General features: G+C 39.8%; 1 protein-coding gene across 1 annotated transcript in view; it reads left to right on the top strand.

Moving 5' to 3' along the window:
- LOC121524364 (POU domain, class 2, transcription factor 2) overlaps positions 1–10,531 on the top strand; it is an 83,000-nt gene extending 72,469 nt beyond the window's left edge. The window contains 8 exon segments of the mRNA XM_041809722.1: positions 11–152; positions 353–501; positions 2,464–2,661; positions 2,772–2,820; positions 3,380–3,417; positions 3,419–3,570; positions 7,427–7,500; positions 10,143–10,531. Coding sequence (XP_041665656.1) covers positions 11–152; positions 353–501; positions 2,464–2,661; positions 2,772–2,820; positions 3,380–3,417; positions 3,419–3,570; positions 7,427–7,500; positions 10,143–10,531 — 1,191 coding nt within the window.
- The last annotated feature ends 3,387 nt before the right edge of the window (positions 10,532–13,918 follow it).

The raw sequence follows: 13,918 nt of genomic DNA on the forward strand, positions 1-13,918 counted from the left end.
TCTCTGTCAGGGAGACGTTGGCGTGGCCATGGGCAAACTGTATGGCAACGACTTCAGCCAGACCACTATCTCCCGATTTGAAGCTCTTAACCTGAGCTTTAAGAACATGTGCAAGCTGAAACCTCTGCTGGAGAAGTGGCTGAGTGACGCAGGTTAAAATCCTAAACCTATAACTAGTTGTTCTTGACCGTCATTCATATCGAGCAACTTACTGTTTTTACTTGTGTCTTTCAAATGTTTTCATCACCATATGGAAAAAATGTACTTACTCTTAGCCACAAACCATTAATTTGTCTTTCTGTATTGATCTAATTGTCTTTTTTTTTTTTTTTTATTTCTGACACTTTTACAGAAACCATGGCAGTAGACAGCATGCTGCCCAGCCCGTCTTCTATCTCCTCCCCCATGTTGGGCATTGAGGGTCTGCCTGGCCGACGCAGGAAGAAACGTACCAGCATCGAGACCAACGTGCGAGTGGCCTTAGAGAGAAACTTCAACACGGTAATAGAGAGAGATTTATTAGGAGGGTACACTAAAACAGTATTCCCATGTTTGCACAAAAAGGATGGAACTAAATAACACAAAATTATTATTTATACAGGAAATAGTCATATTAAAACATATACCCAACTTGGGTACAGATGACCTAGCAGTGAGGTCATGACCCATGAAAGCAGACATCCTAGGTCACTGAGCCACAGGCCAGGCCTGTGTCTCCTTTCCAGCATGTCCCACCCCTACTCTCTCATCTCTGAAACTATCCACTGTCCTGGCAATTTTAAGACAAAGGCTGCACGGTGGTGTAGGGTTTAGAGCTGTTGCCTGACAGTAAGAAGGTCAAATTTCCATCAGGCCTCTCTGCGTGGAGTTTGCATGTTCTCCCAATGCACATGTAGATTTTCTCCTGCTAGTGTGCCTTCTTCAGACAGTCTAAAAATATGTTACATGTTTTGTTCAGTCAGTTTCTAGCTCTAAATAGCCTGTAGATGTGAGTGTGTCTTTACAGACTGCTTGTCTGTGTCCAGTATTGAGTGGCAACCAGTCCAAGGTGGACCCTCTCTTTACCAAATGATGGCTGGGATCAACTACAGTCCCCTCAAAGTGGTTATGAGGGCCACATCAGGCCCCTCCAACTTCCCTAATATCATTAAATTCAGTAAATATGAGGAGGAAAAAATATGTTATGGTATTCAGGGTTTTTTGTGTAAATCCTTACAGCTCTTTTTTGTTAATGTTTTATCTGTAATGGCTAAGCATTTGATGAGTTTTACAGAAATCCACCCGTCAGCCATTATTGGTGACTATTTAGCTAAGAGTACCCACTACCACTCTCCAAAAAAGCTTTGCTTGCAGCAAAGATGTAGTTGTAGCTCAAAGGAGTGTAAATCTCTCTCTTTCTCAATTGATTCCTTTCAAATCTTGATTCTCAATCTACGTTTTGATTCACTGTGGATTTATTAGAATACAGAACGATTTGGTCCAATATGATTCAGTTCAGTTTGGTTCAGTTCGGTGTAATTTGATCCAGGACAAACTGATTTATATTACAAATCAAAACTGAGAAAAAGGAGTAAACAAGATCATTTCATAATTGTCCAAGTGTTGAGTTTATTTATAAAAGAGACAAAATCCCAGGCAAACATGACATTAAATCATGAGCTGAAGTTTTTACACATAGTAGATGGATAAATTTTATGGCTCTGTTTCTCTCCAAATCTACCTGTACTTCCGAAACTTGGGTCTTATTTTAGAAGAGTTAAATGTTAACTATTTGAATACAGAGTGTAAACTGAGTGATGTTTAACACTGTCCTCCGAACATCAGCTTATAAATCATCCAGCATGCAGAGTAAAAATCATATTTTATGTATATATTATACATGCATATATTATGAAATGTATGAGGGTTTCATCATTTGAGCTTTCCATTTTTTGTTCTAGAATTCATTCAGGGTGACTTGATTTTAAGTTTTGCATTCATATTCTATTAAGGACCAACCAAACCTTTAACCTACCTTGTTAAAGTAATCACATCCACATCCTTGTGTCCACTGGTCAGATGTAGCACCTAGACTAGTGGGGTTTTTTTTGGTTTTTTGGGGTTTTTTTTAGATATTTTGCGAAAGTTTTCATTCTGGGAAAACCAAAAACTTTAGGAGCGTCTATGATCTTTTGGGAGTCATGGCAAGTCTGACACCAGTCCAGCCACTGCTTAAGGTTTCCCTGGAGGTGTAGTTGGGATTCCTTTTATTTTAAAAATGTATGTTTATTTCCTAAATTTGAAAGTTGCATACTTCCAAAACAACACAAAAACCAATGGTACAAAAATCTGGAAATATGAAATATGGTGCTGATGATCATTATAAGACCCTCTGTCTTCCTAATTGGATTTTTGCTCAGGAGAACTATTTTCCAGTCTCTTTTTCTATTTGTTTACTTATGAGTGTGATGTTGACCTCCTCAGAACCAGAAGCCTACCTCGGAAGAGATCCTGCTCATGGCTGAGCAGCTCAACATGGAGAAGGAGGTGATTCGTGTTTGGTTCTGTAACCGCCGGCAGAAAGAGAAACGCATCAACCCCTCCAGCAGCACCACGCCTCCCCTGCCCACCCAGACCTCGCCCGTCGTGACGCACAAAGCCCCCTGCTACAGCCCGCATATGGTACAGACCAGCAATAACCTTTTCTTCTTAAAGTGCAATACCAGAAGTGGGCCTGATATTTGTTTCACAGATGAATGGATGTATTTTCTGATCCCTCTCTTCCTCTCCAGATATCGAGTCAGGGTCTGTCCCAGGTCACCACCAGCCTCAGCACAACAGGTGAGCAGTAATTACTGTTTGTGCCTGCTTGTCAATAAATAATTAAAGGTGACAGCAGTTCTTCTAAACTCTGTTTCCTGAACCCTGAGGTCGGCCACAAGATGATTAAACCGGTCCTGACATTATTTGGAGGAAGTTGATATTTCAGTTTTGTCGGAGCATTTCGCTGGTTTGATGAAACGTTGAAGAATCACTTTAAAAAATGATTTCTGTGAGAGAGAGATTGAAATAGAAAACAATGATGTTTTGTTGGCGACAACATGGAAGCAGTGGTCCCATCTTGAGTTGTTTACCTCCATGAGTCATGACTTGTCCTCATGATTTATAGAGATCAGCCACAGTGTGAGCTGTCCCCGGCTTTACAGATATGACAGATGACCTGACAGGTAACAAACACAGCTGGATATTTATTGGCCTGTTGAGCCCCGGCTAATACTTTCCACGATAAAACTTCTTTCCTGTCTGTAACTGAATTAGATTAAAGGAGACACTAAAATAGCTCTGTATCCTGAAAAATGAGCCACTTAAGTCTTTATTTAGTAAGAAAATGGCTATGTAGTGACAACAAACCTGTTAATATCCTTTTTTCTTCTCTTCATCAGCTGCCAGCTCCTCTCCTTCAGCATCCTGCCCCATGACTCCAGTCAGCTCAGCTGCAGTTGGCTCCACCTCTTCTGCTGTGAGTCCGCCTCCTCATAGCACAGCCAGCCCCGCCCCTCAGAGCCTCGGAACCCACGGGCTCAACACTGGGTGAGTGTTGACGTACAATTAAAAGAAATACATGGTGATCACCTGAGCCCACCTCAGCACAGGTATCAGTCAAGATGGTTGCAAAATATTTAATTTACTTTCAGCACAATATGTGAAAACCAGAGTTGCACTTGGGGAGCTTAGACTTCCAGCAAGGCCAGTACTCTTCGATTTTATGCAGATCTTTGTAGGAACTACTATGAATGTGGGATATATTTCTAACACAGCAGGTGCATCTCAAAAAAAACAGAATATCAAAAAAAGTTTTTTTTATGCTTTGATTTTATTTATAAATCTAAACTTCCATTTATTCTTCTTTAATCTCATACAAAGTGAAATATTTCAAGTCTTTTTGGGTTTTGATTTTGATGATTACAGCTTATAGCTCTCAAAAATCTAAAAACCACTGTATCAAAATATTGGAATATTGTACACAAGTCCACTTCCTTTTATTTATTTATCTCACTCTGGCATAGTACATAGAACCACAATCATGGAGAAGACTGCTGACAACTTTTGTTGAAGAAGACAAGCATTGAAATCCTGCATAGAGAGGGTAAGCCACAGAAGGTCACTGCTGAAAGTGCAGGCTGTTCTCAGAGGCTGTATCACAGCATATTCAGGGTAAGTTGACTAGAAGGGAAAAGTGTGGTAAGAAAAGGAGCACAAGAAACAGGAAAGAGCTCAGCCTTCAGAGGATTGTCAAACAAAGCAGATTCAAGAACTTAGGAAAGCTTCACAAGGGGTCAACTCAGGCTGGAGTCAGTGGATCAAGAGCCACCTCACACAGACAGGTCCAGGAAATTGTCTACAAGTGTCATGTTCTTAGTGTTGAGCCACTCCTGAACCACAGACAACATCATAGGCATCTCACTTTGGCTAAGGAGTAAAAGAAGTGGACCATTGTTGGGTCTGTTTTTAGATGAAAGTACATTGTGATTTCATTTGGAAATCAATGTCCTAGAGTCTGCAGGAAGATCAGAGAGGCACAGAATCAGGTGCTTGAAGTCCAGTTTTTTTTTTTCAGTTTCTACAGTCAGTGATGGTTTGAGGTGCCATGTCAGCTGAAGCTGTTGGTCCACTGTGCTTTATCAAGTCCAGAGTCATGGCTGTCAGCCTTCTTTCAGGAGATTTTAGAGCACTTTATGCACCCATCTGCTGAGAAGCTTTATGGAGATTCTGGTTTCCGTTTCCAGCAGGACTTTGCACCTGCCCAGAGTGAAGCCAAAACGATCAGAAACTGTTTTTCTGACCCTGGTGTTACTTTGTTTGATTTGCCAGACAACTGGTCTGACCTAAACCCCGTAGAGAATCCCTGGGGAAATGTCAAGAGGAAGATGAGAGACACCAGAAAGAACAATACAGACGAGCTGAAGGCTGCTATCAGAGCAACCTAAGCTTCATAACACCAGCAGTGCCACGGACTGATTGGCTCCATGCCATGTTACAGTAATTCATGCAGAAGGAGCTCTGAGGATGTACTGAGTGCGTAAATGAGCATAATTTTCCTTAAGGTCAGCATTTTTGTATTAGAAATAATTTTTTTGGTTTGTCATTTAGAATGTTCTACTACTCTGAGATGGTGGATTTTTTTTATTTTTGTGAGATGTAAGCCATAATCATTAAGATAAAACAAAAAGTCTTGAAATATTTCACTTTGTATGGGATAAATCTAGAATAGATAGAAGTTAAACTCTTTGAATTAAATCTCAGCAAAAAAATGATTTTATCATGATATTCTAATTTTTAGATGCTCCTGTATAGTGATAAGGACAGAAAATGCTTAGGTGTAGTGTCCTCATCACATGAATAATAAACTTGAAAATGTAAAATATCTCATATACCTTTGTGAGAGAACACTTTACTGTCATTTCTGGATTTTCTGTACCAATGTAAAATCTTAACTCTGAAAAAACAACATATTTGTAGCTTTTTTTTTTTTAGTAAAACTAAAGCTTCACTACAAGACTTTTTCTCCAATCATATGGGCTCTACAATAGCTTTTTTGTGATCCAGGTTCAAAGCTGGTTCAAATTTTTGAGTTTTCATCCTCCCGCTAAGTTTCCTTGAAATTCTTCCTTTGTTTATTTTTTTTGTTAAGGTCTTTTCACACTGACTCCATCATTTTTGGTTGCCTTTGTCTGGCCTGTGATCCAATTAAAAAGCACATAATGCACTCAAACCTTGCACATTCAGTTTGATGCCTTTGTTTTTCTATTCACTGCAAAAATTCTCAGTACGAGGCACATAGTCTCATACTCCAGAGAAAAAAAGAGAAGTGAAGATGATAATGTGGCTCTTTCACTCCTTGAAAAAGGAAATTCTGGGTCCATCAATTCTGACAAAGAGCTTCATATGAGTTTTTGTGAGGGCTTATGACACTGTGCCAAGTTGGAACAAGAGCATGAAACTTTTTAGTTCAGTCTCTGTTTTGCAGCTATGACTACAAATTCTAGCTTTTAGAAGAAATAATGAAGGACAAAAGTTACGAAGTCAGTGTGCAAATACGATAAGCAAAACATGACTTCAGGTTGAGTTAGCTATGGAGTAAGACAGTGTCGAGGAGGCTTCCACAGACTTCCCTTGATACTATTTTGTTTACCTCTCATGACATTAAACTGTTAAATTTGACTTGAATTTTACGTATTGTTACACTTATATTTCTTCGTTAGACTTTAAGATGGCAAATAAGAGTGTTGTGGTACCACGTCCCACTTTTAGAGTGCTTTTCTGCCCTCCCTCAAAAAGCTTTTGATACCTTTGCCCTGAAACTTGAGGTCCTTGCCGAAATATGTAATGTGAAATAGTGGACCTTTTTAAGATAAACTACTTGCTGCTCTCAGTGAGGCTTTGTCTACAGTCAAATCTGAGCTGCAAGCAGAGCTAAGCAAAAGAGGAAGTTTAAAGGTACCATGGAGGAAATGGAGCTGAGCTTATCCACTTGCACTGACAACATTGTCACAATCCAAGACAAAAAATGATTAGCAAAACAACCTGCTGTTTTTTTTTTTTTTTTTTTTCTTTTTTAATGTGCAGCAGTGTTGGACAATACAAAGCACTCTTAGGAGGCAAAGGCCTTTTCCCTTTTTTACAAACTGAACTGAAAATATACAGTAAGTAACTTTGACATAGAAGTATAAGCACAACAAATACTTACTTATGCTCATTTGCTTTGTCACTAAGGTAGGAAAAAACATCAGTTCAACAACAACCAGTACATCATCTGCAAAATTAGCCACAATAGTGTCTCCAAAAGTGTATTTTTTTTTGTTTGTTTGTTTGTTTCATTAAAGCACACAACCAGTTCCCAAGATCAACTAACTTATACTATATGTGAGTTACATAACTCTAAAATTATCAGCATATTTGCTTATTATTAAATGATGCAGCAAATATAATTGGAAGACACATTTAAATTATTGGTTATCTTTGATATGCTTTCCTCCTGTGGTGTTATCAGAGTGCAAAGTGTTGCTTATGCAAACATAAGCATACTGTATGAATCTTGGAGCATTTTATACATACTATAATATTTGAATGAAACCAACATTCAGCCACCTGTAGTGAAAACATGTTGAACTTGAAATCACATGAAACATACTGTCAGGTTTTTTCAGGCATGTCTGATGACAGCTAAACCAGTTTGACAAAAACTCTGCGTGTTCACACACATGTTGGCATGTTTAAATTAAGGCTCTGTGTTTTGACCCAGTTACGACCCCAAAGGCAACATTAGACCAGAAACCATCAGCTGGACTAATTCACTTCAATGTTTTATGTTTATTTGCTTAATCTGTCGACTCTTTCTCTACATGTATGAATGTTTGTGTGAATTTGCGGCCCATCCACATTTCAGGAACACAATGATGGGAGTAAGCACAGGGATGAACCCGGCCCTCATTGGCAGCAATCCCCTGGCTACCATGCAAGGTGTGTGTGTTTGTGTATTAGAGATGTGCGTGTGTGTTGTTGCATGCTGACTGTCCCCTCCGGCCCCAGCTAGGCTTCATGAGCCTCATCTCTAAAGACCACTTCCCATTTCACCCTTCATCCATTCTGTCCAAGATGATTTCCTTGCAGTCACATTCCTCTTCCTCTTCCTCTTCCTCAGCTTCAAACTTTCTGAATCGCTCAGTATGGTGAAAGATTCAATTTGATTCTCATACAATAGTCTTCTATTATCACAAAGTGACAACAGCCCCTTATGGCAAAGCTTAAGTCAGCTTACAGTAAACAGTTGAACAGGCACAATCCCCTCCCTCTCAATATCAAGACCCTGCTGGCTAAATAACTAGTTTCACTCAAAACTCTCCTTTCTGTATGAGATGATCTGCTGCCAAATCAATTAAGCATCACAAATACTGTCAGTGGAGTTTAGCTTTGAATCCGTCACGTGCCCCATCTCCCTATAGCACCAATTCAGACCATCCCCTCCTATTTTCCTCCTGCTCTGTCTGGCGTCATTCAGAGTCGGCCTCCTCCAGGCCATGTGTTGATGAGAAGGATACAGTCTGTTATGGAAACTGCAGCCCTGGCTCTGCCGGCTCTTATGGAGTTAGAGGCTGAAGGAAAGAAGAAAGAGGAGCCTCGGTGAAAAGAGGGAGGTTGAAATGAAGTGTTGATGTGAAAGGATTTCTGGGTTGGATCCCTCCAGGGGCCACACAGAGCCTCTGAATGTTTACACTCATGGTGCTGTAATGGATAAAAGTGTTGACTATTGCACTGGAATTCAAAAGTCGGCAGGTGTCTTCGCTGTTAGGGTGGAGTTTAGCCTGATAGACAGATAATCCGGCATGTTTGCTGCTGTACTTTTACAGACAAGTACAAGACTGCTCTCAGTGTAAGGTTGCTAGTTCTCACGTGTTAAAATGAAATAAAACCTTTCTATGAATATCAGCAAACCTTTGAAATAAACAACACAAAAGAAATGAACAGTTTATTAAGTTAAATGCTTAAAGTATGATAGTTTGTTGGCTTCCCTTTTCTGGAGCTGGTCAGTCTGAAACTGAAGAGCTTTAACATTTAAGCATTATAGCCAGTTGTATCACATTTGATACACGACTTTGTGAAACCTCTGTCTAATCAACATGATCAATAATTTCCTTAAAAACCTTCCCACTACAATCTGATAAATGATTGAAAATGCCCTCCAGTGGATTATCAGTTGCCAAAATGCCTCATGTATCAAATATAAACCCAAAAATAATATGAATTTTATGTTAATTTTTCTTTTTTTCTTTTTTTGTTTTATTTTGGAAGACGGTTCAATAAACATCACTGTTACAAAAAAATGAGGATTTTCTGGCTATTCTTTAAGGCACCAGGGTTTGCCATGTTAACAATAATAATAATGGTTTTAAGTATCTATTTCAGCCTTTAAGGATACACTACTAAAAAATCATTCTGATATAAGGAAAGAATAAGAGAAACCTAAATTAAGAGGATGATATACAATTCAGTTAAAAGCTAGTAAACTATAATAGAAAAGATAAATAAATATTTTTTTGCGAGATAATCACATAAAAAACATACAAAAAAAGAAATATAAACATACTTAAATGACAAAAAAATGTTAAAAGTAGAACTTGTTAAATGTTAAAGCATTTAAAGCCTTAAAAGTTTGTCGCTTTCTGTTTTATCAGAAGTGTGTTGCTTACTGTTGATTTACATTTTTTATGCAATAGTGTAATATGAAGACATTCAACAGGTAGGTACTTCAAAGGAAGAGACAAAAAAAAAAGCTTTTACCCTGAAATCAAACTGTATCCATTGCATCATCGTGTAGAAAAAGGGTGTACTCATTGTGTGCATGTGCATGTTTGCCAGTAAATTCATATTCATCCTTAGCTGACTGTCATTTGTCTCCTTGTGTTGTGGGATCATTGTAGGTCTTCATTTCCTCCCAGTGGAGTTTGCTCACCCAAATGACAAACAAAAGCAAATATTCTTCTCACTCTTGGTGCTATTGCTCAAAGCAGATAGTTTTGTTCTTTGTGCTGCAGCCTTTTCAATATCTAATAAAGGCTTTTCAAGCATTATTAAGTCAGCGAAAAACTATGCTTTGCAGGAATCATATCTTTATGAATTAAAGGGATACTTAATTTGTAAATTGTGTTTCTATTTGGGTGAACAGTCCCTTTAATCATCTACTCATGGCCATGGTTAACCTGTTTGTAGTTTTAAAATGGTGATGAAAATCTGTCATACAAAGGTCAGACGATGACCTACCCACATCGTCTTGCATCAACCACTCATTTTTAATTGGTACACTCTGTTGCTGATGTCTGACTTTTTTATTCTCTGTCTGATTTCCTTCAAATGTCCTCTCCTTTTCCCTCTGCCTTCATTAATCCTGTTCTCCTTTCTCCTTACCCCCTCATCTGTCCTTTTCTCTCCACTGCCACCACATCTACATTTCTTAACCTCCTTTTTACAATCATCCATCATTTGTCACTTTCTGTTAATCTCTTTCGTCTCTCTTTCTCCTTATTTCTCGTCTTCCCCCTCTTTCTGTCTTCCTCCATCCCTGTCCTCACCTTCCTCCTCCTCTTTCTCTCCTCCGTCCTCACCAGCTCTGGCGGCCAGCGGCGGTCAACTGCCCATCTCCGGCCTGGAGGGTGGAGCAGGTCACATGCTCCTGGGTGGCCCTGGGGGTCCCGCTGTCCCTCCCTCCCTTCGCCCGTCTCTCTTCCTCAACCGCCCAACCCTTCTTCCCATGGTGACCGGCTCCATGGCGACAGGCTCCACACCTGCCATAGGACTGGTGAGCGGAGGCGGCAGCAGCGCCGGTGCCTGCGCCCCGAGGCCCTCCTTCTCCCAAACTCCGCCCCCTGGAGCCAGCGACCTCATGAGCCCCACTTCCTGCCCCGAGGAGTCCGCATCTCCTTGTTCAAGTCCCGCCTCTTTCTGTTCCTTCAGCGAAGCCTCGCCACCGCCTCTGGGAGGGGCCATGGCCGAGTGATCGCTGACTAACAGCCAAAGTTTCCTATCAGAGGAGGATGAGGAGGAGGAGGAAGAGGAGGAAGCAGAGCTTTAAAAATCCAAATTTACAACCTCGCCTTTCAACCAAAGCCATCTCTCTGTCTGATCCATCTCTGATGTCGTCTCTCTCTTTCGGCGTCTCCCCACTGAAGTCTCCTGAAGCCAAAAATATACACAGACGGATGAAGGGGAGGAAGAGGAGAGAGCGAGGATGGAGAGGATAGAGAGAACTGTAGAACGGAGGGGGGACATTCGAAACCAAATAATGATCTAAAGCTGGAGAGGTGGCACTGAAAAGAGCGCCGTGCTTTTATCGGCTTGAGAGAAAAAAAAACTGAGACTGAGGGCAGGGATGAGAAGCCAAACTGTGTGTGAGGAATGGGAGGCAAAAGAAAAGACTTGTTTAACAAGCGTGGAAGGCCATGTGGTTACAACCAAATGAAAGATGGAAGAAGAGAAACACACACTTACAAAGATGAAAACCAAAATCTCCAAATACCAAAAACTGAAAACCAAAAAAAAGACAAAAAAACAACAAACGGAGAGAAAAGCTTTAGTTCAAAAAGACTTTTTCCATTCTGATCGGTCCAGGATCAGTTCAGTACTCCATCTACTTCATGTCAAACATTTCCCATTTCAGTCAGGACTGCCATCATTTTCTTTTTAAAACGTAACAGAACATCTATTTTTCTATTATTTTATACTCATCACTCTTTATGATATTGATTGCCAAATACACAAGTTCAACAGCTGATCCCAGATGCAGGATTTCTACTACCTCTCTCTTTACAGCTTTACAGTTTGAACCTACCTTCAGTACAACATAGGATGTTTGTTTAATTCAACTTGGAGTGCCAGATGGGTGGAGTTTGCTACCATAATTCCTATACCATCAGGAAGTTTGCCGGTCTTTACTAACTGTAGACATTTAAGAGGCTTTTCTGGTGATGCTAAAGCTCCTCAGCTTTTGTTATGTGCCAAAATCCACCACTCTGGCATGTAATGTATATAAAAACAAACATACATGTTGAAAAATCCCATTTGATGCAGGCAGAAGTTGATATATGGTTCAGTTTTATTTTACCTTGCTGTTGATGTCAGTCATTTTATTTTCATCACCATTATCATCACCTTTTTATTGATATTCTCTTGTTGATTTACTCTAACCAAAGTTTACACCCTCAGTAGTTTATCTGCTACCTACAAAGGGGATACATAGACACCACAGGCAGATATGAATAGTCTTGGGATTTTTTTTCAGCAATATTTGCCTTCTTTTATTTATTATCACCCCATACACATCCACGCCTTCATCATGTCATCCTCCAGACTGCTCATCGACCACCAGACAGTCACTCTTGGATACCAAAGCATCGCCTCTGGCAGCGTTGTCTCTGGATTTCGCCCGGGAGACAAGTGTCCAGACAAAACCTCAGTAGTGTCAAAGGGAAAAAAACACACACACATATACACACAACTACACTACAAGCATAAGAAAGAGTCCAAACCAAAAAAAAAAAAAGAACAAAAGGAAGAGGTGAAGCACCGGCGTTCCCCTTAACTGCCCCCAAACCCCTGCCCTCCATCCCATCTGCCCCTCTCCTTTGTCTCCAAAGATCACATCAAAGGGCCAAAAGAAAAAAGAGGAGAAGAAGAAGAGGAGGAGAAGCGGACAGGAGTGGAGGAGCCAAAGGTATAAAAAGCTGCAGGGGGAAAAATAGAAGAAGAAGAGGGAAGAGGAGCAGAATGAGGAAGAGGTGCGCTCGAAGCGGCGGACCAAAAAACCAAAAAGTAACCCAAAACCAAAAGCTACTACTACTGCTACTAGTTATGTATGAGTGACTGAACTGTAACTAAACCAAATACAAACAAAGAGGGGAAGGACGAGGGGAGAAAAGGGGGGAGGAAGGCCCTGTCTGTCTGTTCGTCTTTTAGCTGTGATTGCCGTTCTTGTATCGACAGACAGAAATCGTTCCCTCCCGCCCTCTGCCAGCGACCTCGGCTTTGTTCTCACTACGTTTTTCCTGGATGGATAAAATATGGAATAACCTCAACAAACTGACTTTGAGAATATATATATATTTTTGTTTTTGCTTTCCATAGTGTGTCTGTTAATGATGTATGGATTTGTCTCATTGCTTTCTACTTAATATGCGGCGGGGAAGGAGGGAGGGAGGGGAGGGGAGGGAAGCGGTGGGTTTCATATCTTCTTGTCTCTTCGGTTGTGCTCTGTTATTTTTTATTATCGTTTTTGTTAATGGTTGGAAATTGCTGTGAAAATGTAGCTTCCAGATAAAAATGCGTTTTTTTTTTTTAAGTTAATTCAGAATGTTGTTAAAAAGCCAAAACTGAAAACCAAAAGCAAAACTTTTTAGACATACAACCATACCAAATAGAACAACCAAACCAATGCACAAGATGTACGACTGACTGACTGAGTGATTGTGAGTGCATGGATGAGCGAGTGAGTGAGGCTGGTGTGAGGATGTGTCAGTATAAAGAGGATTCTCTTGCATAAAAACCAAACAGTTCAAATAATTTTAAACTTCTTCTGTCATATAAACATGCACCATTCATTTCTTTTTTATACACTTAATAGTCAAACTCTGATCATTTTCAACCTGGACCTGCTTTTTTCCTATCGTACTTTTCTTCTCAAACTTTCTCTCCTGTTCACGTTAATTTCTCTAAATACCAAAAGCTGTTAGCTCAATGTATAAAAAGCTGCACAAGTTTAGTTTGTTTTGTAGTCTCATAACTTTCACATTTATTTTCCACAGTCTTAAAAATCTCTGCAATGTGAGAATTAGAGACAAAGAGATTCTTCTTTGAGGTCCACAGCTAAGTGGAAAGAAGGAGTGTTTGATGATGACATTGGTTGTCTTGCATGTTTTACTCCCTTAGTTCTTTACTGCTGGGTTGGGACCCTAAAGTGTCAAAAAACCGTTTTCAGTCTATAACGGATGACTGACAAAAAAGTGTCAAAAAGTCAAAGATTTGTTTTTCTTAAAGGTCATTTCTGCACTTTTTTCCCATCAGGTTTTTTTACATTGCAAGTCCAAACTGCCTCAGTTTCATTTAATCAAAAAATGCAAGAAATGTTGGTTGCTTTTTGTTCAGGGTGCCTGCAGGGTCATAAGAAGTATTAAAAGCTGAATAATCAATTTAGCCAAAAGCATTAAAAAGTTTTAAACTTAAAACCTCAAGGTCCAACAATTTTTGTGCTTTATTAATATTCATATTTGCTAAACAATGTCATAATCTTTCCACTTTTGATTTATTTTTAGTTTTAATTACATGAGATGTTCTTTTGGAGCTCTGCCAGTTCATTAAAATTAATTTGACTCCACTACAGTGAGCTTTATTT

The sequence above is a fragment of the Cheilinus undulatus genome, linkage group 16 (assembly GCF_018320785.1).
Source record: "Cheilinus undulatus linkage group 16, ASM1832078v1, whole genome shotgun sequence".
In the NCBI taxonomy this organism is placed as follows: Eukaryota; Metazoa; Chordata; class Actinopteri; order Labriformes; family Labridae; genus Cheilinus; species Cheilinus undulatus.